General features: G+C 48.0%; 1 protein-coding gene across 4 annotated transcripts in view; it reads left to right on the forward strand.

Moving 5' to 3' along the window:
* The window catches only part of LOC139229757 (large proline-rich protein BAG6-like), a 110,663-nt gene that overhangs the window by 50,124 nt on the left and 47,877 nt on the right, over window positions 1–12,662 (forward strand). For all 4 annotated transcript variants that reach the window (XM_070861324.1, XM_070861325.1, XM_070861327.1 and 1 more), the window contains 3 exons: window positions 6,545–6,619; window positions 10,389–10,978; window positions 12,333–12,462. In XM_070861324.1, coding sequence (XP_070717425.1) covers window positions 6,545–6,619; window positions 10,389–10,978; window positions 12,333–12,462 — 795 coding nt within the window. The remainder of the gene's footprint in view (window positions 1–6,544; window positions 6,620–10,388; window positions 10,979–12,332; window positions 12,463–12,662) is intronic.

Consider the following 12,662-nt stretch of genomic DNA (forward strand, 5'->3'; position numbering starts at 1 on the left):
GACTGATGTACCATGACACCCAGGTCTCTTGCACCTCCCCTTTTCCTAATCCGCCGCCATTCAGATAATCTGCCTCCGAGTTTTTGCCCTCAAAGTAGATAACCTCACATTTAGCCACATTATACTGCATCTGCCATGCATTTGCCCACTCACCTAACCTGTCCAAGTCACCCTGCAGCCTCTTAGCGTCGTCCTCACAGCTCACACCGCCACCCAGCTTAGTGTCATCTGCAAACTTGGAGATATTACACTCAATTCCTTCATCTAAATCATTAATGTATATTGTAAAGAGCTGGGGTCCCAGCACTGAGCCCTGCGGCACGCCACTAGTCACTGCCTGCCATTCTGAAAAGGATCCATTTATCCCGATTCTCTGCCTCCTGTCTGCCAACCAGTTCTCTATCCACGTGAATACTTTACCCCCAATACATTGTGCTTTAATTTTGCACACCAATCTCTTGTGTGGGACCTTGTCAAAAGCCTTTTGAAAGTCCAAATACACCACATCCACTGGTTCTCCCTTGTCCACTCTACTAGTTACATCCTCAAAAAGTTCCAGAAGATTTGTCAAGCATGATTTCCCTTTCATAAATCCATGCTGACTTGGACCGATCCGGTCACTGCTTTCCAAATGCGCTACGATTTCATTTTAATAATTGATTCCAACATTTTCCCCACTACTGATGTCAGGCTAACTGGTCTAACATTACACGTTTTCTCTCTCTCCTTTCTTTAAAAAGTAGTGTTACATTAGCTACCCTCCAGTCCATAGGAACTGATCCAGAGTCGATAGACTGTTGGAAAATGATTACCAATGCATGCACTATTTCTAGGGCTACTTCCTTAAGTACTCTGGGATGCAGACTATCAGGCCCTGGAGATTTATCGGCCTTCAATCCCATCAATTTCCCTAACACAATTTCCCGCCTAATAAGGATTTCCTTCAGTCCCTCCTTCTCACTAGACCCTCGATCTCCTAGTATTTCCAGAAGGTTATTTGTGTCTTCCTTTGTGAAGACAGAACCAAAATATTTGTTCAACTGGTCTGCCATTTCTTTGTTCCCCATTATAAATTCACCTGAATCCAGGATTGTTGGATGCAGTTGCACTGCTCCAAAAAACACTTCTAGGGCAGCAAAATCTCACAACGCCGCTTCTGCAATGTCCCAATGAGGACTCCTAGGTTAGGTACACCTTTGGTTAGCAACAGCATTAACTCTTTCCATACTGGATCGTCGGCAGCTCGCTGTTCAGATACAACGGCAACTTAAATGAGTGCACAGCTCCCTGCTTTATTGAACACTTCCTGGTCAGGTTAGACACCGAATAAAGCTCCTTCTGCACTGCTCCATCAAACATTCCCAGGTCTGGTACAATACGAGTTCCCTCGGTAAAGTTCCCTCTTAGATGTCCCATCAAAGCATTCCAAGGACAGTTACAGCCTGGGATGATGCAGCCTAAAACTCTTTCTGATCTGCCCCAGCTCTACGCCTTATCCTCCATCTCCGAGCATCCCCTCCTGCACCAGTGTGGCAGTTTTACATTTTTCACAACATTCTCTGTGCCTGAGACTGCCATAATCGCAAATTCTCAATTTTAAAACTAGCTGTCGTCTGCAGTAAAAACTCACTGGCGATCTGAAAGTCCCACGTCTGGTCTCCATTGATTGTTCTATCTTCCCTGCTCCTGAGCTACTAGAACCCTGATTGAATACATTTTATTTGATTTCCCACTCACTATTCTGCACATTTAAGAATAAACCAGGTAACTGATCCCGGTTGTGGGTTCAAAGTCCCACTCCCGACATGAGCACATAATCCAGGCTGACACTCCCAGCGCAAGGCTGAAGGATTGCTGCACTGTCGGAGGTGCCGTCTTTCGGATGAGATGTTAAACCAAGGCCCCCCTCAGATGGATGTAAAAGGTCTCGTGGCAGGGGCGTTATCCCCGGTGTCCTGGCTAACATTCATCTCTCAAACAACACCTAAAACAGATGATCTCATTGCTGTTTGTGGAACCTTGCTGTATACAAACTGGCTGCCGTGTTTCCCTGCATTACAAAAGTACTTCATTGGCTGTAAAGCGCTTTGAGAGGCCCAGTGGTTGTGAAAGGTGCTATATAAATGCAAGCCTTTGTTTTACCCGATGGCATTGTCAAGATATGAACTACGCTCGCATTTTTATGGCACCGTTTCACCATCTCTCAGAAATGTCCGAGAGTGTGTTGTACGCAATTAATGTTTAAAGTCTAGTGATTGTTGTTCACGTGTATGCAGCGAAGTTAGATTTTTGCCAAGACAGTGCTATGGAAACCTCAGATTAGGTTGTAGCTTCTTGATCATTCCATGTAGCAGGTGCACACATTTAACAGGAGCTCTATACTTGATTCGTCCCATATTCAAATTGGAGTTTCTGCTCTGGCTGGAATCTGCAAATGATGCCCAGGAACGTCGATGCAAACCAAGTGTCTGAGAGAGATTTCTCTCAGCACAATGCACGCGTGGCTCAGTGACCCTTCCTCCGCGATCGCCTCGAGAGATTCCCTTTCCAAGTGTGCGGAGACCTCCAGAAGTGAGCCGTGTTAAAGCGTGTCAGGCCACCTGCTAACTTCACTTGTAGCCAAGTGGGCCGGAAATGCCAAGTGGGGTGGTTCTGACAGGTGTGTCGAGGCTGGGAGTGGCTGCTTATTTTATGATTGGTGCTTTTCTCCTTCCTTCCCCTTGCACTCCTGAAGAGTGACGGATCGTCGGTGGATGTGCACATCAATGTGGAGCAGAGTCCCATCCAGGTAACTTCGCTCTCTCTCCCTTTTTTTTTCCCTTCCCTCTAATTCTTTTCCCACCTCCCCCCTCCAAGCAGCCAGTCCATTCCAACCTTTGACCATGCTTCTTCTGTCTTAGTGATCCATGTTCCTTGTAGTTGGCATGTAGGGTGGGGAGGTGCAGTGGCAATGGGAAGAGACTGTGTGCAACGTTGTGTGAGGTGAGCTCGGTCAGAATGTAGCCCTGACCCCAGTCCGTTTCCATGGTGAAAAGATGGGGGAGGAGAATGGATTCACTGAGAGCCCGAAAGCAGGAATCTGTCTCCAAATGTCTTAAGCATTGAAATTATTTGCGCTGTGCCCACATGTTGCCTTGTGCATCTCCGGATACGTAATGTGAGCAGCCGATTTATGCATTTTGTTTTGTGTATTGAAGGCACTTTCATTGTTTCATTTGCACATCTTACAAACCCACACTTGTCGTAATTACACACCTTCTCGCTGTGCTACTTCTGTCAGCTCTATCAAGGTTGGTTTGAACCTTTTGGGGTTCGCTCTCTCCGCCTCACCCTTGGAAGTTATTTTCCTGTTTGCTGGTCTTCCATGTTCTGGGCGGGACTTCTATTGGGTTTTTAGTCTGAAGGCTTCAATAAGTACCGAGGGAGTGCTGCACTGTCGTTCGGATGAACCCATTAAGGTGGATGTCAAAGATCCCATGGCACTATTACAAAGAAGAGCAGAGGCGTTCTCCCCGGTGTCCTGGACCAATATTTATCCCTCTATCAACATCACAAAAAAAAAAGGATTATCTGGCCGTTATCACATTGTTGTTTGTGGGAGCTTGCTGGGTGCAAATTGACGACTGCATTTCCCACATCACAACAGTGTCTACACTTCAAAAGTACTTCATTGGCTGTGAAGCGCATTGGATCGTCCTGAGGTTGTGAAACGTGCAATATAAATGCAAGTCTTTATAAACTAAAACAAAAGCAAAATACTGCAGATGCTGGAATCTGAAATGAAAACAGAAAATGCTGGAAATCTCAGCAGGTCACGCAGCATCTAAGAAGAGAGAAACGGGGGTTAAAGCCTCAGGTCTGTGACCCTTCATCAGAACCTGACGAAGGGTCACGGGCCTGAAAAATTCACTCTGTTTCTCTCCACAAATGCTGCTTGACCTGCTGAGTATTTCCAGCATTTTCTGCTTTCATTTATTTCTTTATAAACTTGGCTTTTTAAAAGTGTGGAATGCAAGGATGCTTAATACTTTGTGCAAACATTCAGTGGTTCTCAAACGCTTCCTCTGCAAATATTGAGGCACTCTAACCGATGCTGTGTCCTGACCTCTGAACGACAATGTTGGTCTGTACCTGAAAAGATGACCGTGCCATCTTTGCAGGAACCATGCTCTCAGTGACCAGCAACACACATCACGTGCTGATAAGCCAACAGAGACGGAACCGAAATCCGATGACCTTGGGGACTTCCTCATGGAAGTCCAAGGGTCTGGTTTGAAATCTAGAGTCTGCAGATTAAAAACACGTCGGCGTTCTCTCTCTGAGTTCAGTAAGTGCTCTGCCTAATGTGGTGCCAGTTGATGCGGGCTTGGAACCCTCACCACTGTTGATCTCCAATTTGTACTGGCTTCGTCAATCTCAGTCATTATGGTGGGATACTACAATTATCCTTTGATGTCCCTGGGTTAGGGAGGAGGAGAGGAGCCCAGAGTCTAGCAGCTGATTGCACTCTGCTTTTAACCACTTTCTTGTTAAAATTATGCAGGTGTGTGTGTGGACGTCTTGTGAAAGGGCATTGTTTATACTGCCTCGTGCGATCTGCTGACATGTGACATATTGAATGGCAGAGCAGGCCCGAGGGGCCAGATGGCCTACTGCTGCTCCTATTATGTTCTAATGGTTAAAGGAAACTGGCAATGGGCATTTCAGTATCACGGTACATGGTGCAATATGGCATGCCATATGGTGGGAGGTGGCAGGCTTGTATCCGATTCCTTTCTCGCCTGGGTTGCGGAGAGAGCGAGAGCACTGATTTTCCCTGTAACCTCGCTCATTGTATCGTCAGTAGGAGGACGAGCGAACTATCTGCTAGGGCGGCAGAGGCACAAACCCTGGATCAATTGAGACACGGCTGGTCTTTTCTGTGTCTCGGTCTGGTTTGAAATCTCGAGTCTGCAGATTAAAAACATGTATGCGCTCTCTCTCTGATGAGTTCAGTAAATGCTCGGCACTCGCCCGGAGTTTCTTGCACACCTCCCAGCAAACTGTTACCTAATGAAATTAGCAGTGGCTTAGACGGATATTGTCTGCTTTTCCCTCTTGACTTGGGGAGAGACATGAGGGGCCTGACTAAGTGGCAACATTATTTTGAAATAATAGAGGTACTGTACAAGGTGCCAAAAAGGTTTACCACGTGATACCAGAACTGAGGGATTATAACAATCAGGAAAGGCTGAACGGAAAGATAAAAAGCCTGAGGGCTGACCTAATATAAGTCTTTAAAATTATGCAGGTGTTTGATATGGTCGACGTAGAGATGATGTTTCCACTTTTGGGGAGTCCATAACTAGGCAACATAAATACAAGAAATCCAATAAGCAATTCAAGGGCAGCATCTTTACCCAGAGAGTGGTTAGAACGTGAGAGTCGCTTCTACATGGAGTGGTTGAGGCGAATAGCATAGACACATTTAAAGGGAAGTTGGATAAGCACATTAGCGAGAAAGGAATGGAAGGTGATGCTGCTCCGGTTAGATGAAAAGGAGGGAGGAGGATCATGTGGAGCATAAATAGCGGCAGTGACCAGTTGGGCCAAATGGCCTGTTTCTCTGCTGTAAATTCTGATGTAATTCGCTGAAAATGGTGATAGTGACGCTATGACTGTACTGGTTTTCCCACAGATTTACACAGACCTAATGCATTTCAATCCCTAATTACTGTGAACGCTTCCCCCCCCCCGCCCCCCCCCCCCCACCACCGGTGCTATTTACCAACGGAATGGGAGCCTCTTTGTTTTCATCCTGGCAAGCTTGCTGACTGAGCCAAACCTGCACAACATAAGCTGCTCGGTGCCAGCAGCAGCTGATTTTGCACCGTTGCCGCAGAAGCCAAGTGGCGGTACGTGCACCAGAACCACCCTCTGTATTCTGGCTGTGAACCAATCTGTGGCCACCTTTGCCGTTGTTAAGTTGCACGGACCTTGCTGCTGTCATCGGGGAAGAGGGGTGGTCAGAGCCCAGGAGCGTTCGGAAAGCAAATGTCGCGTGCGTGCGATCTTGTGCCCCTCGCGGTTATGTTGCTGATTCCACCTCAGTTGGGATCATTTGTCTGCGGTGCTCAAAATCGAAACCGGTGTGTGACTAGAACAGGATAAAATGATGATCGCTCGGTGATTGACTTTTTGATATAACGGCGAGGGGATTCCCTCCCTCCCGCGTCCCCGTCGTTTCCCCCCCCCCCCCCCCTTGAAATCAGAACCGGTTTGTTTTTCAGCTGGTCCACCATGGGCGTGCACTCTCCGTGGTTGTCATCTTCCTCGCGCAACGCTCAATCTGCCCTGCCACGGTGTACAGAATTCAGCTAACGCTCGTGCTTACAAGAGCGCCTGCTTTTAAATATAACCGTCTCCACGCAGAGTAACACGTAGCACCGTTCTCCATTAGCACAAAGATGTGTTGGAAGAAAAGCCAGGCCTCATGACGGTGCGGTGGGGGGGGTAGTACAAAAGGTATTCGGCGCTGATGATACTTGTCTTTCTGTTTTCACAGAGTGAGCCAAGAGTTCGACTAGTCCTGGCACAGCACATGCTGAGAGACATTCAGGGGATCTTGAACAGACTGGAGGTGAGGAGCAAACTTCTGTTTTGTGGAACACCCCGCGTTTAAAATGTCTTATTTCTAGATGTGAGCGTGTCGCAGCTGGGTGGTTCAGTAAAGTGTAATGATGGCTGTGTGAAACTCCCGCCGTCAATTTCAGCAGTGTGAAATGCCCGCCGATACCATTGAGACACGTGGTGTTAAAGGTAAAATAGTAGCATGGTTAGTAGGGTTGGCTTATAGGCTAGGGAGTTAGGAGTAAATGGGAGGTTTCTTGGACTGGTGAGATGTAACTAGTGGTGTGCTCCAGGGATCTGTGTTGGGCTTTCTCTTTATTTTATAAGATACAAAGGCAATGATGTTTTAGTTTGATGACTCCAAGTTAGAAGCCTGACCACAGGAGGTTGCAGGAGCACTTCAACCAGTTAGGGGAGTGGGCAGGTGTGTGGCAAATGCACTTCAATGCAGATAAATGTGAAGGATGATATCTTTGTGAAAAAGAGGAGAATGGATGTATATGCTAAACCGGTAAAATTCTTTATTGAGTAGAGAAACAGTGGGTGTCACTGTGCAGATTTTTGAAAGTAGGAATACAGCTGAAAAAAGCCTTAAAAGGGCAACTGGGTTTTATGAAGAAAGACTGGGCATATATTCACTGGAATTTAGAAGAATGAGAGGGGACCTCATAGAAACATATAAAATTCTAACTGGATTGGACAGGTTAGATGCAGAAAGAAGCCAAGTCAATCGCGGCATTTAAGAGTGAATTAGATAAGCACTTGAAGGGGAATAATAGTGTACGGAATGGGGAACACAGAGATGGGATTGATTGGAGTAGACAGCTTCAATCTGGAGCTGGTATGGCACAGGCGCAATGGCCAGATTGGCTGCCGTCTGTGCTGAAATTTCTGGGGTAGTTCTAGATTCTGTTCTTCCAAACTTGAGTTATGTCTGGGGGGAGCATTTGAGTTGCATTACCCAAGGGTGAGATACTAGCAGTTATAAGCCTGCCACTGGTGATGGGAGAAATTTGATTGAATTACGAAGCATCGTGCAAGATACATATAACGTGAAAGGACTTTGGATTAAGTGCATTTTATTTCTCCTGCAGCCCTCCCATTTATTATGGGGTGCGGAATTTAATTTATTTTTTTAATGTTGCAATGGCTGGGAATTTTGCATCTGCTCGAGTTGATTTGGAGCTGACTTCCTCCGGAAAGCAGTCGACTGCCCTCTGGCTCCAGATTATTTCCCGTTGTGTTCAGCAGAGCCAATCCCGTATCCTTGCCAGTGACGTCACCTAGTGGCAGGGCTTTGTGGAGTTGACAAGTTTCATTAAACTTTTACCCTTGATATTACATACAATGGAAGAGCATGAAGTACGACCCCTCTCAAACTTTTCTTACTCTTAAGTGTTTACTTAGAATAAAATGCGTAGCATACAGGGGGGCACAACTGTTAAGACCATCTGAATGTTACCTACGGATTGGGGCCCAGGCAGGTTAAATAAACTGACATTAGATTTTCTGAAGGGTTTTATTTAGGGAATCATGCGGAAACTTCAGTTGACCCTGAAGATGCTGAGCGGATGTTTCCCCTCGTGGGGAAATCTAGAACTAGGGGGCATAATTTCAGAATAAGGAGTAGCCCTTTTAAAACGGAGATGAGGAGGACTTTCTTCTCAGAGGGTCGTGAATCTGTGGAATTCTCTACCCAGAGAGCTGTGGAGACTGGGTCATTGAATATATTCAAGGCTGACATAGACAAATTCTTCAACTATAGGGGGATCAAGGGTTATGGGGAGCAGGCGGGGAAGTGAATTTGAGGCTAAGATCAGGTCTTATTGAATGGTGGAGCAGGCTCGAGGGGCCGTATGGTCTACTCCTGCTCCTCTTTCTTATGTACTCGCCTCACTCTGAGAGGAAACTAATTTGAAGAAGCCATTTGCACTTGGGACTCCTGGAAGAACTGAATGTTTGTTCCATTGCGAGATGACGGGTAGTCCGGGCCCGAGAGCCTAACATTTACTGTGGCTTTGCTCTGAAGTCCACTTTGGTTAGACACTTGCTGCTGCTGTTTAACCTGCTTTGCTGTCACTCCTGGAGTTTGGTGACCGACATTTATCCCCTGCCACGACCACATTGGGAATCATCATCATGACTGCTTTGGGTTTGGTTTTTATAGGCTGGCCAAATAGTAAACAAGAGGAGGACCTTACACAGGTCACACAGGCGGCAAGCATTTTAGTGTAAAGGGATTTATAGTTGTAGGTGAATTGAAGATTTTATGTGCGTTTATATTGCACTGCTCCAGAAGGCATCAATTGAAATGTTTCAAACAGAGATACCTGGAACAAAAGCAAAATAATGCGGATGCTGGAAATCTGAAATAGAATCAGAATGTTATAGCACAAGAGGAGGCCATTCGGCCCACCGTGTTCTGATGGCTCTTTGAAAGAGCTATCCGTTAGTCCCACTCCCCCTGCTCTTTTCTCCTGTAGCCCTCCAAATTTTTTCCCCTTCAAGTATTCATCCAATTCCCTTTCGAATGTTACTATTGAATCTGCTTCTACCACCCTTTCAGGCAGTGTGTTCCAGATCCCAACAGCTCGCTGTGTAAAATAATATTTCCTCTGGTTCTTTGGCCAGTCACCTTGAACCTGTGTCCTCTGGTTACCGGCCCTTCTGCCATGTGGAACAAATCCTTTATTTAATCCCTCCGTGATTTTGAACACCTATCAAACCTCATCTCTGCTCTAAGGCGAACAGCCCCCACTTCTCACATAGATTGATGTCCCTCATCCCTGGTGCCATTCTAGTAAATGAAAACAGAAAATGCTGGAAACACTCAGCAGGTAGGGAGCATCTGTTGCGAACAAAACAGAGTTAACATTCCAGTTTGATGACCTTTCATCAGAGATACTGGGGAAGTAAGAGTATTAAAGCTACATAGAGAGGTGGCAGGGTCATTGCCATGGATAGCAAAATGGTGGAACGAAAATACAGGCAACTCTCGATTATCCGGGTCCCTCGGGGATTGGGCTATTCCGGGTAAACGATTTTTCCGTTAGGGGGAGTCTACATTTTAAAGTTAAAACTTTAATAAATAAATCCGATCGTTCGGGCGAGTTTACATTTAAAACTTTTAATGAATCAATACAATCAGCTACAAGCAGTAACAAAAGATGGACATTATCAGCATGCATGTACAGGTTCTGTGCCTGGAACCTGGTGCCAGCACTGCCCCCGTTCCCAACGTCAGCGGCGGCCGCGAGAGACAGCGGCTGCAGGAGCGCGTGCGCACATACACACACACACACACGCACACACACACACACGGGCAGAGGAGGGAGATTTTTATGGTGAGTGAGTGTGGGAGAGACCCTTTGGCAGGTCGACCCGGAGTCCCCCCGAATCCGGTGCAGGGTCCTTTTGGCCCGGGCCGGTGTAGAGTCCTTTCAGCCTGCGATAGAAGCGGCCGGTATGGGGTCCCTTCAGCCAGGGAGAGTGTGAAAGAGAGAGAGAGATTGTGTAAGAGAGAGAATGAGCAAGTACAAATGAGCACAGTGTTTGGAAGGTGATTTTTTCCAAATTATTTGGGGCCGTCTTTTCACTTGTTAGCAACAGAATTTTCAATCCCGTTACAATGGTTTTCCGTTGGATCCGTGTACGGATAATTGAGGGCTGCCTGTCGGCCTCTTCCTGTGCGTATTACTTTCAGTCGCTTCAGGCGAGCATTGTCCAGTCTGGTTATGTTTTCTACCAAGTAAACCGCATTGTTTAAAAACCTTTCCCAGGGTCATACCAACGGCACCGCGCAGGAGGGAGCACAGAGCCCTGTGGGTGCCACAGGCTCGGCGGGAGAAGCCGGAGTACCAGCCGCACCGGCAGCAGGAGAGACCATGGAAACATCCAGCACAGAGCCACAAGGAGCCGCCGCTGCAGCCCCGCCCCCAGGAGCCACAGCAGCAGCCCCGCCCCCAGGAGCCACAGCAGCAGCCCCGCCCCCAGGAGCCACAGCAGCAGCCCCGCCCCCAGGAGCCACAGCAGCAGCCCCGCCCCCAGGAGCCACAGCAGCAGCCCCGCCCCCAGGAGCCACAGCAGCAGCCCCGCCCCCAGGAGCCACAGCAGCAGCCCCGCCCCCAGGAGCCACAGCAGGAGCCGCCACAGCAGCAGCCCCGCCCCCAGGAGCCGCCACAGCAGCAGCCCCGCCCCCAGAAGCCACAGCAGCAGCCCCGCCCCCAGGAGCCGCCACAGCAGCCCCGCCCCCAGGAGCCGGGGCTGAGGGCAGCTCCGAGGAGAATGCAAGCACGTCGGAAGGCACCGAACCCAACGTGGGCTTGTCCTCTGCTACCACGCAGACTGAAGAAGCCCCGCCTGGGCCCAAGTAAGTGTCGGTTCCGACGGCGTCGATGGGTCTGCCCAGGAGGTTCAATCGGGATTTCTCCCCCTTTCTGTTTTACATAAAAGTCACCCATGATAACTGCTGTACCCTTATTGCACACGTACCTAAGTTCCTGTTTGATGCCATCCCCAACCTCCCTACTACCGTTTGGTGGTCTGTACACAACTCCCACTAATGTTTTCTGCCCTTTCGCAGCTCTACCCATATAGATTCCACATCATCCACGCTAATATCCTTCCTTGCTATTGCGTTAATCTCCTCTTTAACCAGTAACGCTACCCCACCTCCTTTTCCTTCCTGTCTGTCCTTCCTGAATATTGCATATCCCTGGATGTTGAGTTCCCAGCCTTGGTTACTCTGGAGCCATGTCTCCGTCATCCCAATTACATCATACCCGTTAACAGCTATCTGTGCAGTCAATTCATCCACCTTATTATGAATGCTCCTCGCATTGAAACAAGCCTTCAGGCTTGTTTTTTTAACACTTTTCGTCCTTTTTGAATTATGTTGTAATGTGGCCCTTTTTGATTTTTGCCCTTGATTTCTCTGCCCTCCACTCTTGCTTTTCTCCTTCCTACCTTTTGCTTCTGCCCCCTTTTTACTTCCCTCTGTCTCCCTGCATAGATTCCCATCCCCCTGCCATTTTAGTTTAACCCCTTCCCAATAACACTAGCAAACACTCCGCCTAGGGCTTCGGTTCCGGTCCTGCCCAGGTGCAGGCCGTCCGGTTTGTACTGGTCCCACCTCCCCCAGAACCGGTTCCAATGTCCCAGGAATTTGAATCCCTCCCCCTTGCACCATTCCAAAAAGTAATTGGTAGAAGGTTTAGAGGGGGTTTGAGGGGAAATCCTCAAACCAGAGGCTTGTGGGGGTCTGGAACTCACTGCCTGAAAGGGTGGTAGAGGCAGGAACCCTCACCACTTTTAAAAAGTACTTGGATGTGCACTTGAAGTGCCGTAACCTACAGGGCTTACGGGCCAAGAGCTGGAACGTGGGATTGGGCTGGACAGCTCTTTGTTGGTCGGCGTAGACACGATGGGCTTTAATGGCCATCTTCCGTGCTGTAAATTTCTATGAGTTGACAAAACTATTGCAGGAAAAGGGTTCAAATCCCATGGGTCGCTAGTTTCAAAATATTAAATTTAGGATTAAGAAGGGAACTTTCTTTTTTAACCCAAATGGGAAGGACATTGAAGCAGACTGTTTCAATGGGGGAAAGCGGGTTTTTTTTGGGGGGGGAGGTGGGGGGGGGTGGTGGGGGGAGAAGAAACTGAGGAAGCTGAGCAGGCTGTTGTTCAGAATTTGTGCGCTGATTGACTTCATGCTTTATCCCCAGCCACCCGTCCCCCACAGAGTACCTCGAGGTGCTGACCGAGCTCCAGCGAGTGGAGGCCAGACTGCAGCCATTCGTGCAGAGGTACCAGGAGATCCTGAGCACAGCCACCACCGCCGACTACAACAACAACGTACGGCCGCCGAATTGTAACCTCTCCTTTCTGCAGCTTTTATCTGCAAGTTGACGTTTTTCAGCTTTCAAATCATTCCCTCGGGATAAGGGGTCGGCCTTTAGGATTGAGATGTGAAATTTCTTCACTCAGAGGGTGGTGAATCTTTGGAATTCTCGACATCAGAAGGCTGTGGATGCTCAAGTCATTGAGTAAATTCA

This window comes from Pristiophorus japonicus, chromosome 19, assembly GCF_044704955.1.
Source record: "Pristiophorus japonicus isolate sPriJap1 chromosome 19, sPriJap1.hap1, whole genome shotgun sequence".
NCBI classification, from domain to species: Eukaryota; Metazoa; Chordata; class Chondrichthyes; family Pristiophoridae; genus Pristiophorus; species Pristiophorus japonicus.